The sequence below is a fragment of the Xiphophorus couchianus genome, chromosome 22, assembly GCF_001444195.1.
Source record: "Xiphophorus couchianus chromosome 22, X_couchianus-1.0, whole genome shotgun sequence".
In the NCBI taxonomy this organism is placed as follows: domain Eukaryota; kingdom Metazoa; phylum Chordata; class Actinopteri; order Cyprinodontiformes; family Poeciliidae; genus Xiphophorus; species Xiphophorus couchianus.
In genome coordinates, this window is record NC_040249.1 from 1,296,041 (window position 1) to 1,312,341 (window position 16,301).

At 40.2% G+C, this 16,301-nt stretch overlaps 1 protein-coding gene across 1 annotated transcript in view; it reads left to right on the top strand.

Moving 5' to 3' along the window:
• The window catches only part of pdzd8 (PDZ domain containing 8), a 35,289-nt gene extending 20,657 nt beyond the window's left edge, over positions 1–14,632 (top strand). Inside the window, exons 4-5 of the mRNA XM_028006506.1 lie at positions 9,830–9,992; positions 10,100–14,632. Of these exons, the coding sequence (XP_027862307.1) occupies positions 9,830–9,992; positions 10,100–12,426 (2,490 nt within the window). The 3' untranslated portion in view covers positions 12,427–14,632. The remainder of the gene's footprint in view (positions 1–9,829; positions 9,993–10,099) is intronic.
• The last annotated feature ends 1,669 nt before the right edge of the window (positions 14,633–16,301 follow it).

The window sequence follows — 16,301 nt, forward strand, 5'->3', positions numbered from 1 at the left end:
CAGCATTTTTTTTAGTTAATAGAAAAATTACAACATATTTAGGCCAACATGTACTTCCAATTCTGGATCACTTTAAAATCTGGAAGCTAATTTGTTTGGACTCTAGAAAAAGATTCCACAATATCTTATTTACAGGATAGCATGCACATCTAGCATGTAGTTAGAGCACACCCAAGGGATTCATTATGTTTGGCATTATTTTGTAACAAACCCATTGAGTTGTAGCAGCCGATTCATTTATCAGCCATTTCCACAGTCCCGTGTCAATTAAATGAGTCTTTCTAATTGTGTTTGACAATACCTGGCTGTATGGAAAAAAGCAGATTAAAGACATGAGAGCTTGGTCCTACAAGCTGTTTGTTCCTAATCACTCTTCTCATGATCAATTCACCTCCAAGGAAACTCAATAGACCAGCTGCCATGTGCATGACCAGCAGAGCCACAGCCACATTACAGATTTGTTGCCATTACTATTTGGGATGTTTTTCTTCTCGCCCCATAGACATGGCTTCTTATCAGAAAAGAAATTACCTGTTAGACGTTAAGGGTTGAAGTCAATGCTCATAACTGCAAATAATACCTGAACATATGACCAACCACAATCGGGTTTTCATGTAAGCAATGTTCCTAATACAGTGTTTGATAAAGTGTAGTGTATAGCGGTTCTATATTCAAGTATCAAACTGAATGAAAGACCTGTCAGTTTTATGTTTAAGCATATATACACCGTTTTCCAAATTATTATGCAAATTGGATTTAAGTGTGCTTGAATAATAATAATAATTTGGAACAGTGCATTTTGAGTTTTTTATTTTTGAAAAAAATACTGTTCTCATGGGGAGCTTTGTTCAGTAAAATTTGATTTATACTGTAATAGTTCATGACTTGAAAATTATACTGACCATCATTTGCATTGATCATTTATGAAAATCTGAGAAAATATCACTTGCATAATAATTTGGAGCACCATATACAGTATATATATACAGTATATATATACAGTATATATATATATTTACTATAAAGGGCATGCTTTCTATCCTATCTGCTCAATGTGAGTCTGTGTAAATCTTCTATTCTGTGGAATCAGCTGAAAGCCCTGTATATGACCACTGAATTTTGGCCAAATTTCCAATGGATTCAGCTAGTTTCACCTCGTGCGCGTCCCGGTAGGGTCACACTGACTTTGCATGCGCTCCTATCCCTGCTTCCCCGTTTTCTGACAGTGACATCTGCTGCACTCCTCCTGAGCGTCAAGCTAAGACCGCAGGAGCTTAAGCCGGAGCCAGGTCCACATAATTTAAGTTTGTTGCATCTGTCGTTTTAACAAGCTCTTCCTTTGCGCTCTTAGTCAGGCTTCTTCCTGCTTGCTCTCTTTTGATACCAGCTGATTACGTCAACAAGCATTACCACAGTTAGCCAGTAGACTGCAGATCTCTACCATAGGCCAAATTTCTATCGTTTCTACCAAATACTGGATATGGCATAGTAATGCAAGAACACATTCTCAAAGATCAATAAATTTTAAATTCAGTCAAAAAAAAAAAAGTGTGTCAGTCATTAATATCATCATTTTTTTAGGAGTAAATTTGGAAGTTGATATTTTTCTGATGTGCAAGCCTTTTCTTTGCCTTGTGCCACATCCAGACATTGCTGTATGTTTAAATTAGTCTTGGTTTAACAAGATCTTTGTGATGTGTGTGATATTTGGAGATGTGACTGATTCCTGAATCATAGTGTTACTTTGAAGAATTTTCCATTTGCAAGGATCAGATGACCGACATGACGTAGGCACGTCTGTTTTTCTTCAGCCATATAAATGTTATTTAGAATGATGGAAACCACCAAATATACTTATGATGGGGGTTTTTTTCCCCAAAAAATGACATTTTACAAGATTTATTGTGCAGCATATTAGACAGATTAAATCACTAGGTTTTATTTCTGTTCTAACAGAGATTTGTGTTTGATGTTGTATTTTCATGGACATTCAGCGGCTTTGCTGGAAAAAACAAAACGAGCTGCTTTTGACTTCAAAACCTGCAGACTTGTTTATTCCTTGGATAAAATCAGGTGAGAGTGTGCAAATGTTACGTGAATAAGTAAATGCTGTGTGGTCAAGGGGCCACTTGATGGGAGTTCAGTGAAACAAGCTTGGCGTTTGCGTGACAGACGAGCCGCGGCGCTCAAAGGGAAGAAAACCAAAATGCCAAATTGATAATGTATTAAATTGCAGATAATGTCTTAGTCCTTTTTGGGGGACTGCTAGCAGGTGAAAATATACTTGTCATCCAATCAACAAGGATTATGCAACAGTCATGACAGATGATTATTTTTCAGCTGTGGCACAATGACCGTGCTATGAAAGGGGACTGTGTGGGCGACCAAACCGCTGTTCCTGTCAATTCAAGTGCAAATTAACCAGAACACCTTTTTGTTTTCCTATGTTTCCATGGTAAAGCTTTTGTTGTTCAAGCTTTTGAAACCTGCCTCATACAATAAAAAAAAAAAAAGAAGTAACTTAACAATTCAGATTTGAGCCTCAAAACAATCACAGATGTAACACTAAGGTTAATCATTCAGCTCAAGAAAGACATGCCATCCAGTGCTGGGCTGAACATCCATTCATTTGTTTTTTATGGCATAAACTGGTTGGAGTTCCATAATTCAGCTAGTTCCATAATTTACTTATGTGGGTGTATTAAAGGCTATAATGTCATTTCTGTGATATAAATTGTACAAATTGGAGGCCAGTCGACAGGTGTGCTTTATTCTTAGATTGTCAGAACTAGATCAGTCTTCATATTGTCATATTTACAATTCAGTTAAAACATAGAAAAAAATCCAGATGTATGTAGTCAGTTATAGAAATACTGGAATTAACCAAAATCAGAATCATTGAGTTAAGCTCGGGACACACTGCACAATATTTCATCTAATTTTATCCAGGATTCCCAGTGACAACAGAAAGCCTGCAGTAGTGGTGGGATGCTGACAGGTGAGTCAGCACAGGTCTGACCCCAGTCTGTCAGGAAACGTGTTTATTTGGGGTTTTTTCTTTCTTTTTTTGACAAGTTGGGACCCAATAGTGTAGAGTGAACAGAATACACATCCAAGTAAGAATTGTCTTGCTGACGGGGGGGAGCTGGGACGTGACATCAGTTGCAAGCTGACTTCTGAGAAAAGTTCCTCTAAAGAGCAAGCCTGCACAGTGTGTACAGCTGCTTGACTGGATGCTCTGTCACCTTTGTGCCCATAATAGATTCACAAAGGAGTGCGCAAGTCCATTCTGCTCAAGTGCAAATAGAGGCCTGCTCCTATTTCCACACACCACCAGTATAAGCTCCTTCAAAAGCTCTCATATGTTCCAGTTGTGGTGCAAACAAACCTCCCGTGATACGGTCGCTGTTCAGTAACAGCAGCTGCTGACTTCATAGATGAAACAGATAAGTGATTATTCTATGTATCCATTTTAGCCCAAGCATACGGAGAGAATATTACTTCTGTTTACATTTCCAGAATCATGCAAATTAACTTTTGTGAAAATTGTTTCTGTCGACGAACATGCTTGAATCGTCAACATTGAGCTGAATACAATGAATCAATCAACGCTATTGGTTTTAAAGAGAGGCAAAATAACAACAAACATCCCAACTGGGTTTCTTCAGCTCAATTCAAACCAAAGTGACCGAAAACTTCTGCCTCTTTAGGTTCCATCGTTCTGTTCTTCAAGCTGGCCTAATTGGAATATGTTATATTATATATTTGTTATATATATTTGTTAGAGGCTTGTAGAGATCAGTAATGCTAAAGGAGGTCAGTCCAGTTGTGAATTAAAGTGCATGTTTTCTTTTGTTTGCAATTTACACGAATTGACCAACCATAAATTCTCAAATTCATCCCATTGCTCAATCCTTGGACGTTGTGTAATGGTGTGCATTTAGCTTTTATTGAGGTGACATTACAATTTTAAAAAAAATGTGATTTAGAGTTTCTTCTCAGAATCTGCTTAGTTTTAAAAAGATCTGCCCATTCTTTCAGCACATATGTTTTGAATGAACATTTTAGACATACTCTGAAGAATTAGGTTAGGAACTAAAGTCCAAACTTTTTCAGGAGGTTTAAAAATGTTGCATGTTACACTAAAGAAGCAGCCATAAATGTTCTTTAACTTGTGACGCTGATGGCTGAGGTAGCAGAGCACGGACTCCATGTTTAAACGAACGGTGGACCTGGGTTCGTTTCCCATCTCGGGCCATTTGCTGCATAGCTTTTCCTACTTTCTACCCCATATTTCATGTCAATTCACTGTTCAATAAAGGCCACTACTGTTAAAAATCTTAAATAAATAAATAAATAAATTCTTAACCATAAAAAATATTATCCTGATTCCAAGGAAAATAAAATAAAACATGAATTTTTTCTCAAAAAAAAAAACAATAGCTCTTTAAATATTTTAGTGCATAACCTCTTCTGTGTGGCATTGAACAAGACTATTGGTCAATGTATTTGTGGACTTTAATTTCATTGCTCATATGATGGCTCGCTTAGGGAATGATCCAGTTGTTGAAAAGCTAAAGTCGAAGGCAGACAGGATAAAATAATTCCCTATAGAATCTGTTTTTGTTCATTTTAACTCAACCATTTGCAATTTGTCAAACTCATTTGGATTTAGGAACTATAAAAAAAACAAAAACCTATATCTAGTTTTTACAAAAGGAAGCTAATTTTAAATGCAAAATTTGATATGTGAATTCTCTGCCCTTCCTGCTTTAGTGCGTCTGCAATTTGCAGTTTAATTGTGGTGTACTGGTGCTTTTTCTCAGGGCCGAGCAGCAGTGGCTAACCTTGTTAACATCGACTAAGACAACAAGCAGCTCCTGGTTTCTTGTCTCTGAGAAGAAAAACCAAACAGCACGTAGCAGCATGAACAGACCAGATGTAAATGGAACAATTCACCATCTGTTTTGGTGAAGCAGCCTCTCTTTATATCTGCTCGGCCACAGAACAAATCAAAGGTTAATATGTTCAAATTGGGAGCTATCATGATTTCCTCTTATCCTTCGGGATAGAAAACTAGACCGATCTTTCTTTGATCCCAAAAAGAATCTCTGATAAAATCCCCCTCTCACTGCTTTATTTTACACACTGATGCATTGTGAGATTCAGACTACATGCACCAGAATGTAAAAAGTCAGGCTACTAGACCAAAATTACTTCCAGACACTAAAGTAGTTGCATTATGAAACCAAAGAGGTTGAATTTTGAAGGTTTCTTACGTTACCATGTTTACTACAAACCCACCACCTTAATCAATTCTTAAAATGTCAATGTTATTTGTGCAAGTTCTGTTTAGGCAAACACTCACTTCACTTCATGAAGCCTTCCAAATAATATTTCTATTTCTCATCCTGCTGTGAATGCATTTGGTGTGGGTGGCGTGCAGTGAGGCGGACTCGAGCAGCCGTCCACATGAGGGCGGAGCAGGGTGTATATGTGGGAAAAGACAGATGCACATAATTTATGAAAAGATTCTTTGGGGGAATGAAGACCTTGTTGATATATTATGTTGCGATAATAAAGAAAATTGCTGAAGGCATCGTCCTCCTGGAACTTTGAAATAAATCTATTTGACTGTCTTGCCATTATGTCGACACAGGCAGCAGCTACTGACTCAATTTCATCTTTTGTTGGTTACATGTTTTTGAGAAATCTCTGGAAAACGTCCCCTCTTTTGACTTTTTTGTTTTCATTGGTGGCTTTTCAGCTTCTCTTTTGCAACTATGTTGGAAATATGTAATTACTTTGTTTAATTTATGGGGACAGTTAATTGGGATTGGATTGACAATCTGCCAAAGCGGATCTTCTATAGGGAACATTCTTATAAATTTTTGAGACTAGAAGGTTATTGGACTACCTGAAACAAATTTCCAGTGGAACGTAACCAGGTGGTAGGTGGGCTGAAACAGCGTCTCCCTTTGCTTGGTTGAACATCCCTCTGGTATACAGCAGGTCTGCCAGGGTGTGTGTGAGATGGAGAGGCTGGGGAGGAGAAAACTCTTTTTCCTGTCACTGCGCTGCTTGGTAATTTAATCTCATACCACATGTCAGATCGATTTGTGTATGGTTATAGGGTACCAGTCGCTGCAAGGCAAGTGCACAGCAATTCCCTGCCACATCTAATTAGCAGGCCCAGTGGTGATGGGGGTGGGGTTCGGCTGAGGAGAGGACTCCATTTCCAGGATCTGCACAGGTGGCTAGTGGACTCTTGTTGTTTGGCCAGCAGAAATTCTCAGACACACTATTTCAAATGGTTGTTACAGCCACGTGAAGTCCGCACTGGAACACCCTTCCTGCCAATATGGTCCCGTTATTCGCTACACAACTGTCGTTTGCAGTTGGTGCAAGGCAAGTGACCACAATAGAGACTGCAGGGACAGTCATGAACAAGTGGCTAGCTTCTCGCTGAACTCATTTTATAAAGAGAAATTCAACCACATATGCAATATGCTTGGAATTAGTATTGATATGACGCTTTCACTGACATATTGACACAACACTTGGACATATTGACAGCGTATGAAATACGTGGAGTGAAGGTTTAATTGTGTTAAAGAAGCAGCCTCCTGATATTATTCATTTTCCTTTTTTCTTTTGCAATGGTGTTTTTCAAACGGTGGCAACACAATGCGCCACAATACAAGTCTGTCCAAGCCTCTGCAACTCGGTCTGCTGATGGAAAGTTTCATTCCTTATCAAAAAAGTTTTCCTTGATATGAGGTGGTGGTCCAGCTGCACCAAATTCAGTCCAGGTCATAGACGATACACAGATGAGATTTTTTTTCTGATTTTGGTAAAGGTAAAGCTGAGCTAATTCTGTTCCTCAAACACAATGAGCCTGAGTACAAAAGAGATGAGCTCTGAAACGGTCTTCAAGTTGATTGGATGAATCTGGGCACATACAGTTAGTCGTAGCAAAAGCTCAGCCAATAGCTTTGTCCAGGACGGAGACTGTGCAGAGCATTATGTCTTTTTTGGCAGCAGTATCTTAGTCAGTGATCCCTCGCCCCCTTCCAGGAAGGTGCCACAGCAAAACAGAATGCCAGACCAGATGTAGCTTTTATGAAGAGTAAAAAACAGAGAACGCAAACTATTGCATGGTTCAGCGAACCTGTACTTTGTTGCAACCAAACTTGTTCAGTTAGAGCTAAGTATTTCCAACTGAGCCCAGATTTTTTTTTTTTTTTCATTATGAAGACTATGCAGAAAAGTTTTGATATAAAAGGCATGTTTTTTATTTTATTTCTAAGCATGGTGTCCAAGACAGTTATGCCGAATCATTCTCGTCAAAAAGAATAGGTCATTTCCTCTTTTGGTCCGACACCCTGTGTTAGATGGATTAAGTCATTAGGTTTGAAATGAGGATATATGTCCTCTTCTGTTTCCAATATCCTGCTTAATATCCCATGTTTTGCATATCCTGTGGTTCTATGCAGATTTCAGGTTGTTTGCTAAAAGACTATACCATAAAGGTTATTTTATTATGAGTAGCTTCTACATTTGTCCCTATAGTAACCTTAGGGTTAGGGTTACCCTGAACCTTACGGCCTGCTTTGTGTGTTACTCTCACACAAAGCAGGTTACATGGACAAACACTTGTTCCAATTATTGAGCTAGCATGGATAATACAATATTCCAGTTATTAGAACTCTGTTGAAGTTTTAATTGATTGAGCCAGATTTTACCCAATCGCTAATGTTTGGCAGATTTATGTAATGTGCCAGCGCCACCGTAAAGGACGCAACGCTATGAAGCTTACCAGAAATTGTGTGCGGCCATTTCCCACTGTGAAGAGAAAAGTACAGAGCCAAACAAAAGCACTGCCAGCAATTAAATATCTTAAGCATTTCTGTTTCTGAAATATTACCTTTATATTCAAAGAAAAAGTCAGTGTTGTCAAATGCTTCTTTTAATAGTCGTCTATTTATATTGTTATCTAATTGGGAAGAAGCTAATTTACTTAACTTATTGTTGTTTGAAACCTGTTTATAAGATCTATAGTCATGATCATATGCATCACATAAACAATATTCCAGTCAGAGCCGAGTATTTTTGATCAATTAACAAGGCAAGATCCACAAAAGTTAAATGTTTGGTAAGTTTGTACCACTGATGTGGGAGGTTTTAGTTTAAATCAGTTCTACATTTGGTTTCATTTTGGGATGTAACCTGACTGCAAACAGTGTAGCTCAGTACTCACCCATAGCAGTGAGCTTTAGCCCTCCACCTGCTAAACCCATTCCCTCACCCCCTCGCCTGCCAGTATGTATAGATCATCTGCTTATTCAGAGCCAGCTCTAACTCAATCACTACCTTCCAGCTGAACAGTAACAAATGATAGCATGGGAAATTACAGTCATTTGTCTCTGCCTTCCCACACCATGTCAGCTCTTCTTTCTTTTAAATGAAGGCACCTGCACCATCTTTATCCTTGCCAATGTTTTCCATATTCACCTCATTCGTATAGCTCCCATACTCTGAAACATCCTAAAATATTATTCTGTCAGATTAACAATCTCAACCGGTCACCTTAAAATTCTTCAAGGTTGCATTCACTTTATTATTTGCTGTCTTGCTCTTTTGCACAAATTGTCATAAAGTAAGCATGTTGTTATGTCTGCAGCTGTGGCTCTAGGCCAAATATGAACTCTTCCAAAGAACTGCCTCAGTTTGAGTGACTTCTGTTGGGTTGAAGACGTCTTAGTTGGACCTCCTTTCTAAAAGTCAGATTAAAATATTCCATGTTACAGAATCACAGCTGTACATGTCACCTGGTGAATCTGAACCCATCCATGCACTGAACAGATTCTTACAACAAATAAATGCATGGATCTGACATAACATTCTCCAGCTGACCAGAAACAAAACTAAAGTAATTATCTGTGGTCCTAAAGAAGAGCGACCTCGAGTCAGCACACAGTTTCAGTTGTTACAGCTAGAAACTAAGGATCAGGTCCAAAATCAGAATGCTGCTGCTCGCGTTCTCACTAAAACCAGGCAGGTAGAGCACAACTCGCCAGTTGTAAAGTCCTTCCACAAACTCCCTGGAGCTCAGAGAATAGAGTTTAAAATACTGTTGTTAGTTTATATATCACTGAACGGCTTAGCACCACAATACATAAAGAACTGTTGTTGTATTAACCTTCCACCTTCTATTCACTGCAAATCCTGAACAAACTTCCAGAAACCTTAAAACAGCTGAAACACTGAGTTTCTTTAAATCAAGGCTAAAACCCCACTTGTTTAGAGTTGCTTTAGAACTACAATAAATAGAATATTGATCGACATTTGATGTGTATTGATGATTCTAATGATGGCACTTGAGAAAATATAATGTCTGTTATGTTTTCACAACCGTTGACTAAATGATGCGGGTATGATGTTCTTTTATGTTTCCCTATGTAAAGTGCTTTGAACTGCCATGTTACTGAAATGTGCTTTACAAATAAACTTGATTGATTGATATGATGCAGCAGACCGTTCACACAGGTCCAGTCGTAATCAACATTGACAGGGATTTGAGTTTGGACTCCAATACTGATCTTTTAAAAATTCCTTGACTGCCACCCTGGATCAGATCAGCGCATGCCTTTTTATATCGGTAATGTTCACCCCATGCTAAGATGCTGATCATATTACATAATGCAACCTTAAGCCTTTCCATATCTTTGCCAGTGCTTGTAGAGAATAAGGTTGTAGTCCAACATGTATAGCTCCTGGAATCTCATTCTACTTAACTGTTCAATTTTCTGTTACTTGTTTGCATCAGACGGAGGTTATTAAAGGACCGTGTGGCAGTGTGGGGATGACGTTCAGGCACATACCTGCCTTGGAAGGTGATGCAGTCTATGTCAGCATAGAAACAGTAACACCCAACTCTCCTGCAGCCCTGGCTGATCTACAGAAGGGCGATCGCCTCATTGCTATTGGAGGTATTAGTTGTTTAATTACTTAAAGAGAAAATTGGATTTTTGAAAGTTTAAAAGACACAAAATGACTTTGTTTTACTGAAGGAAAAATGTGTGCTTTCTTTTGACAGGAGTGAAAGTGACGTCTTCAGTTCAAGTGCCCAAACTGTTGAAACAGGCAGGAGACAGGGTGGCGGTATTATATGAGAGACCAGTTCGCCATCAGCCTCCTCCTTTAGGAAACCTTGGGACTCTACAGGAGGGACTTAGTCAACTAGAGGAAACCGCCTTCACTCCCCAGCCAACAAGTTATGAGGAGGATCCAGCCCCCATCACCACTCTTTCTGATATTTCTGACAGCAAAGACGTGGACTCTGAGTTTGAGGAGTTGCTCGTGGACAACAAATCCATCCAGCCTAGTGGACCTACTATAAGTAACGCAAATATCAGTGAAACCAAGGAGGACTTCTTACTTGCTGTTAACCAAAGTCCTAAAAGAACAGTGGCCAACTTGGCTTCCAAGCCCCTTGGTACTATATCACCCATACTGAACCGAAAGTTGAACCTTGTCGGTCTGCAGTCTCCGCTAAAGCCCCAGCCCAAAGAATTGCCCAAACCCTCACCACATAAAACCATCAGTGAACCAGGTGAGAATGTGCATCGGCCCACTGTTCTTCCTCCACCTCCTCCCTCACGTCCCCCTGTGCCACCGAGGCCACAGATACGGTTGACATCTGCATCCTCAGAAACCAGTCTTCTAGAAGGTGTTGATTTAGGTACAAACACTCTCGTTACCACCACCAGTGCTTCTGAAAAATCGCTAGACAAGATTTCAGTTTGCGTAACCACTGAAGATAAGAGTGGCACAGAGAAGACAAGCATCAAGCAGTCTGAAGGAAAACAGTTTACAAAAGCAGCAGACGGCAGTGATGAGATTCTTGGTTCTTGCTCTGTTACCAGCAGCAAGGCAGATCAAGCAAAGGACAAAGTTTCAGAAATTACCTTTGGCACAAGAGACAGTCTAGATGACCACTCACTCTGGGAATCCCCAGAAACTATATTTAGTAAACATACAGCATGTTGGTCCAAGGCCTCTGTGGTGTTTGAGGTGGAGACTCACCATAAGTATCTCAATGTGGCCGTGTGGTGCAAAAACCCCTTTAAGTTAGGCAGCTTGTTGTGCCTGGGTCATGTCAGCCTCCCATTGGAGCATGTGGCCCTGGAATGTATGGCTACATCTTCTGCAGAGTACCAGAGCATCTTTAGGTTGGGGCCCCCAGAGCCAAAAGCGAATGTCAGCCGCACTGCACTACGCAATCTCAGCACACACAAGGGTTTCAATGAAAAGCTATGCTATGGAGATATCACCTTAAACTTCAGTTACTTGGCCGAAGGTGAGATGGAGTGTCCAGTGGGCTTGATCGAACGGGAGCGTGAGGGAAGCCTCCATGATGAGGATTGGAGAGAGAAAGAACCCACTCCCTCTGTACCACGTGATGATTTGGCTTATGGCACTATGCAGTCACAAGAAGTCCGTCACAGCTTCCACGACACGCAGTTTCAGAACCCTACTTGGTGTGAATACTGCAAAAAGAAAGTTTGGACGAAGGCAGCCTCGCAGTGTATAATTTGTTCCTACGTTTGCCATAAGAAGTGCCAGGACAAGTGCCTTGCTGAAAGTCCTCTCTGCGTGGCAACGGCTGAACGTCGTGGCGCTGATCCTGAAGCCAAATCCACTATGAACCGGGCCACCGGGTTAACGCGTCACATCATCAACACCAGCTCGCGTCTTCTCAATCTTCGCCAGGTACCCAAGACACGTCTCGAGCAGGTGACCGACGCGGTGCCTGGAGCTGTGGAGCCGTCACCCAAGCAGACGCCCAACACATCTGACAATGAGAGCAGTGACACAGAGACCTACACTAGTGGGGCAAGCCCATCAAAGCAGCCAACCAGCAGCAGTGGCACCAGCAAACTTGTACGAAAGGAGGGCGGACTGGATGACAGCGTCTTCATCGCTGTAAAGGAGATCGGCCGGGACCTGTACAGGGGCCTGCCCACAGAGGAGCGCTCACAGAAGCTGGAGCTCATGCTGGACAAACTCCAACAAGAAATTGACCAGGAGCTAGAGCATAATAATGCTCTTATGATAGAAGAGAAGGAGGCCACAGATTCCCGGCGAAAGGCCCTCATCTGTACTGCTCTGGCTAAGTCAGGTGAGAGACTTCAGGCCCTCACTCTTCTAATGATCCACTACCGAGCAGGCATAGAGGACTTGGAGTCTGTGGAGAGCATGTCTCCTTCAGAGCAGCAAGGATTCAAAAGCAAAGCAGAGAGTCTGGAGGAGGAAGTTCTTGTGGGACCAGAGGTGTATGACAATGACATCTGCAGCCCTGTGGAGGTGCAGTTGATGGATGACATCAGTGAGGAGCAGATCTGTGTGGAGGCACTTCATTAGTACCGATTTGGAAAGAGATGAAAACGTAACGTGGTTTGGGTTTGGGCTTTTCAGCAAAGCCCAAATTTATGATTTTGATACTGAGGATTTTGTCCAGTCCGTCCTGAACACGCTGACGTTGAGGTATTTTCCCTCTCACCTTTTTTTTTTTCTCTTTAATGTTAATGAAATTACGGTTTTAAGAATTCACTACTGACGTTTTTATTTGTGATCCTATCGCAAGACCTAGGATGTCTTTTGTTTTCATTGTCTCCCCTTAGATGTGCTAAGTGTTTGTCTTTCAGGTTTGTTTGATTTTTTTTTTTTCTTTTTTACTGGAACCCTTGTAATCTTACTTTGTTTGAAGGTCTTTGCAAAATTTGCACATTTCATTTTTGAGGGTGGAGAACAGTAAACGTTTAATGATTGTTCACTTTGAGAATTTTGCCTTGAGAAGCAGGCCAATCCGAAGTACAAATGAGGAACCCTCCATTCGTCCAATAACCTATGATTACATTCATCCTTCGTTCTTGTTTCGATGAGATTTTTCCTGATAAATGTGAGAATTTTGGCAGCAGCTCAGCCTGCTGCAAAAGTTCCTTTTAATATTTGTTGCAACATATTTATGCACTGGTACTTTTTTCCCCCTTCTTTAAATGCTTGTAACTAAGTTTATTTTGAATAATTTGTGGTACAAGATGGTTGCTAATTTGAATCTATTCCTGTGCTCATTCTTATTTATTTGACTTCCAACATCTCGTTTTGTGCAGAACACTTCTCCATGCTAGAGTTCACTATGACTCTTTTATCTTATTATACGAACCGTTATGGATGTGACAGTTCACCTCATTTCTCTGAATAAATGCTACATCTGAACGCATGTAAATGTTAATTTAGGCTGTTTGCTTTCATGTATGCAAGTGAAACTAGCTTCATGTGGATTACACTCTTTTTGCTTTAGGATTCTAGCCCAGATGAATGTATATCTGTTTTGTGGGTAATGTGTGCTTACAGCTTTGTTTCTCAACCGTCTTTATAAAAATAAAATCAGCGGTGCAGCTCATAGCAGCAAGCTACATTTTTCTTTTTCATAAACTCAACTCAGATTAGTTGGTGCGCCCGTCACTGTGTGCGGCTGGAAATGAGTCGTTCACTATGGGAAAGAAGTGTTTCTGTTTTTGTGCTACTAATGCAGCTCTTGTTGGGTGACCAGTAGAAACTGCAGCTTCCCATGCCAGGTGGTAAGATGCATTCCCCTCTTGGAATGAAACAAACAATCGTTGCAAGATGCTGAGCTAGAGGAAAAAAAATGAAAAGGAAAAAAACAACAACTAAAACAGACGTTTGGGAACAGGCTGCTGAGTTTTAACATTCTATGAAAAGTAGTTGAGGGATTTTTTTGGAGGGAATTTTAAGGGAGGGTGAAAACTTTTCCTTCTGTGTTGGTGGAATTAGGTTAGTGTCTCTTTAGTCACTGTGAACAAACTAAATATGTCCTGGTTTTGTTGGGGGGGTTTTTTTGGGTTTTCTTTTACAAAATTATTTGACCAAAGATGATGGAGTGATATTTGCAGCGTGATGCCCTGCCCATGTTAAGTTGGTCTTCTGTTGTGAGGCTGCAGACGAAACGCACCTGCAGCACAAAACCTTCTCTTTGTGCCGTTTCCATAAAACGACTCGCTTGATTAGAAAGTTTGTAGAACATTGACTAACAATTAAATGAGCAGGTGTTGCCCAAAATGCACATTCATATCTAAGAGAGAATTAATAAGCCAGAGCCATAAAAAGCAAAGTGATTCTTTTTTCCTTTTTTTGGATTCCTGCTTAGTGCTCCACCTCCCACCTCCTGTGCAGACATTGTTTTTGGTTTTGGTTGCATTGAAACTGATGATCAGGAGCAAGTCTCTGATCTGTTCTTTAAACTGTGAAGTGGTGAACTCCCAAAGGAGTAGTCGACTTTAAACTGTACATCCGTCCATCAGCCTGTGAAGCACTGTTCTCGCTGCTGCTGCTTATTCTTTCACAAAGAACGCTTCGACCCTCATCGTCCCTCAGTCCCATCAGTGGCCATGCGACTGCCCACCACAGCTTTCAGCAGGTCAACATGGTGTTTGTTCTTATTTTTTTCCTGTGTATTTTAAGGGGTGTTGTATAAAGTTTTGGAGAAAGACTTGTAATGAAGCTTTATTGTACATAGCTTAAATAAACAGGAATAATTGAATTCCAACCATCGTTTCGCCTCCCCCCCCAGTTTACTTTCAACTTTGCTGAGTTTTAAACACATTTTTAAATGTCTTTAAACCAGACATCTGCTTGTGAGTGATTGAAAGTAGAACAGTTGGTTCAAGACCTTTTCATTTGCTTCATTTCCGATTAAAGACTAGCTTAAAACATAACTATTTGCTCCGAGTCAATCTCGCCCAAGTCTGCTCTTCCAACAAATCAAATGTTGGCCTGAGTGAACAGAACCTGAAACATGCACCATCTGCTTGATCAATTGAATTTGACAAATTCAGTGATATCAGCTCAACTGTGTTCAGATTGGATCCCTTTTGGTAACACCTTCTTTTTTTTTTTTTTTTTTTTTTTACTGGAACATAAAATTACTGCATACGATTATCCTCAGTAAAAGACAATATTTCCTTTTTACTGAGGAATATTCTGTCTCAGTAAAAGATGTACAGTATTCTTTTCAGGTTTGAAAATGTACCATTTCTGAAATTCAAGAGTTTGTAATCCAAAAAAAGAAAAAAAATCTGTCTGTCTGTCCGTCCGTCTGTCTGCTGTGGACAGTCCTATCACAAAGGTTGGTGGCAGCCTTTCCAGAAAACTGCCAAACTGCTGGAACACTGAGTTCCTTAAAATCGAGCCTAAAAATCCATTTATTTGATGTTACTTTTGAGTATTAATAACTGCAACATCATTCGTTTTATCCTGTTTCCGAACATTGCATTACTTTTTTATGCCACTTCAATGTAATGGTTTTTTGTTGTTGTTCTCATCATGTAAAGCACTTTGTAAAGTTACCTGGCAAGACATAGAGTTGCATAATGAGTTTCATCCATAAATGAAACTCATTTATGGATGAAACTCACGTGTTCTGTTGCTTTATTGTTTGACACATGCGTGATGAACTGAAAGGTTGTACTCCTTTAACAGCCTTGGAAATCCATCCATTTTCTACCACCCTTGTCCCTTAGTGGGGTCACCCTGGACAGGTCGCCAGTCTGTCGCAAGGCAACACAGAGACAGACAAACAACCAGGCACACACACACACACATCTAGGGAGAATTTTAGAAAGACCAATTAACCTGACAGTCATGTTTTTGGACTGTGGGAGGAAGCCAGAGAACCAGGAGAGAACCCACGCATGCACAGGGAGAACATGCAAACTCCACGCAGAAAGACCCTGGGCCGGGAATCGAACCCAGGACCTTCTTGCTGCAAGGCAACAGTGCTACCAACTGCGCCACTGTGCTTGGAAATCCCAAGTTAAGTGTATATAACCAGAAAACCTGCTAGTGCTGGCGGCGTTAAGGAGGCCTTACATCCAGCCAGCATGTTTTTAATTTAAAAAACTTTGATTTCAAGTTGACAGAAAATTTGAAAATATCTCTTAATAGTTATGTATTTTTGGAAGACTGCAAGATTAATACCTAAACACCAACTATAAATCTTTAAAAAAGGCAATAATAATTAAAAAAAAAACTAAGATAAGTTAACAATGCTAAGCCTGGTGGGGGCACAAATAAAACCTGGTGGCCCACCAGGCTTATAAAACACTGAGGGGAACCCTTTAAACAATATATATCAGCAAATTAAAGTCCTATTTCTCCATTTATGCAACTGTTATGCTGAGACTAATAATCTGGAGTGAGATTTACTGCCTGTGAGG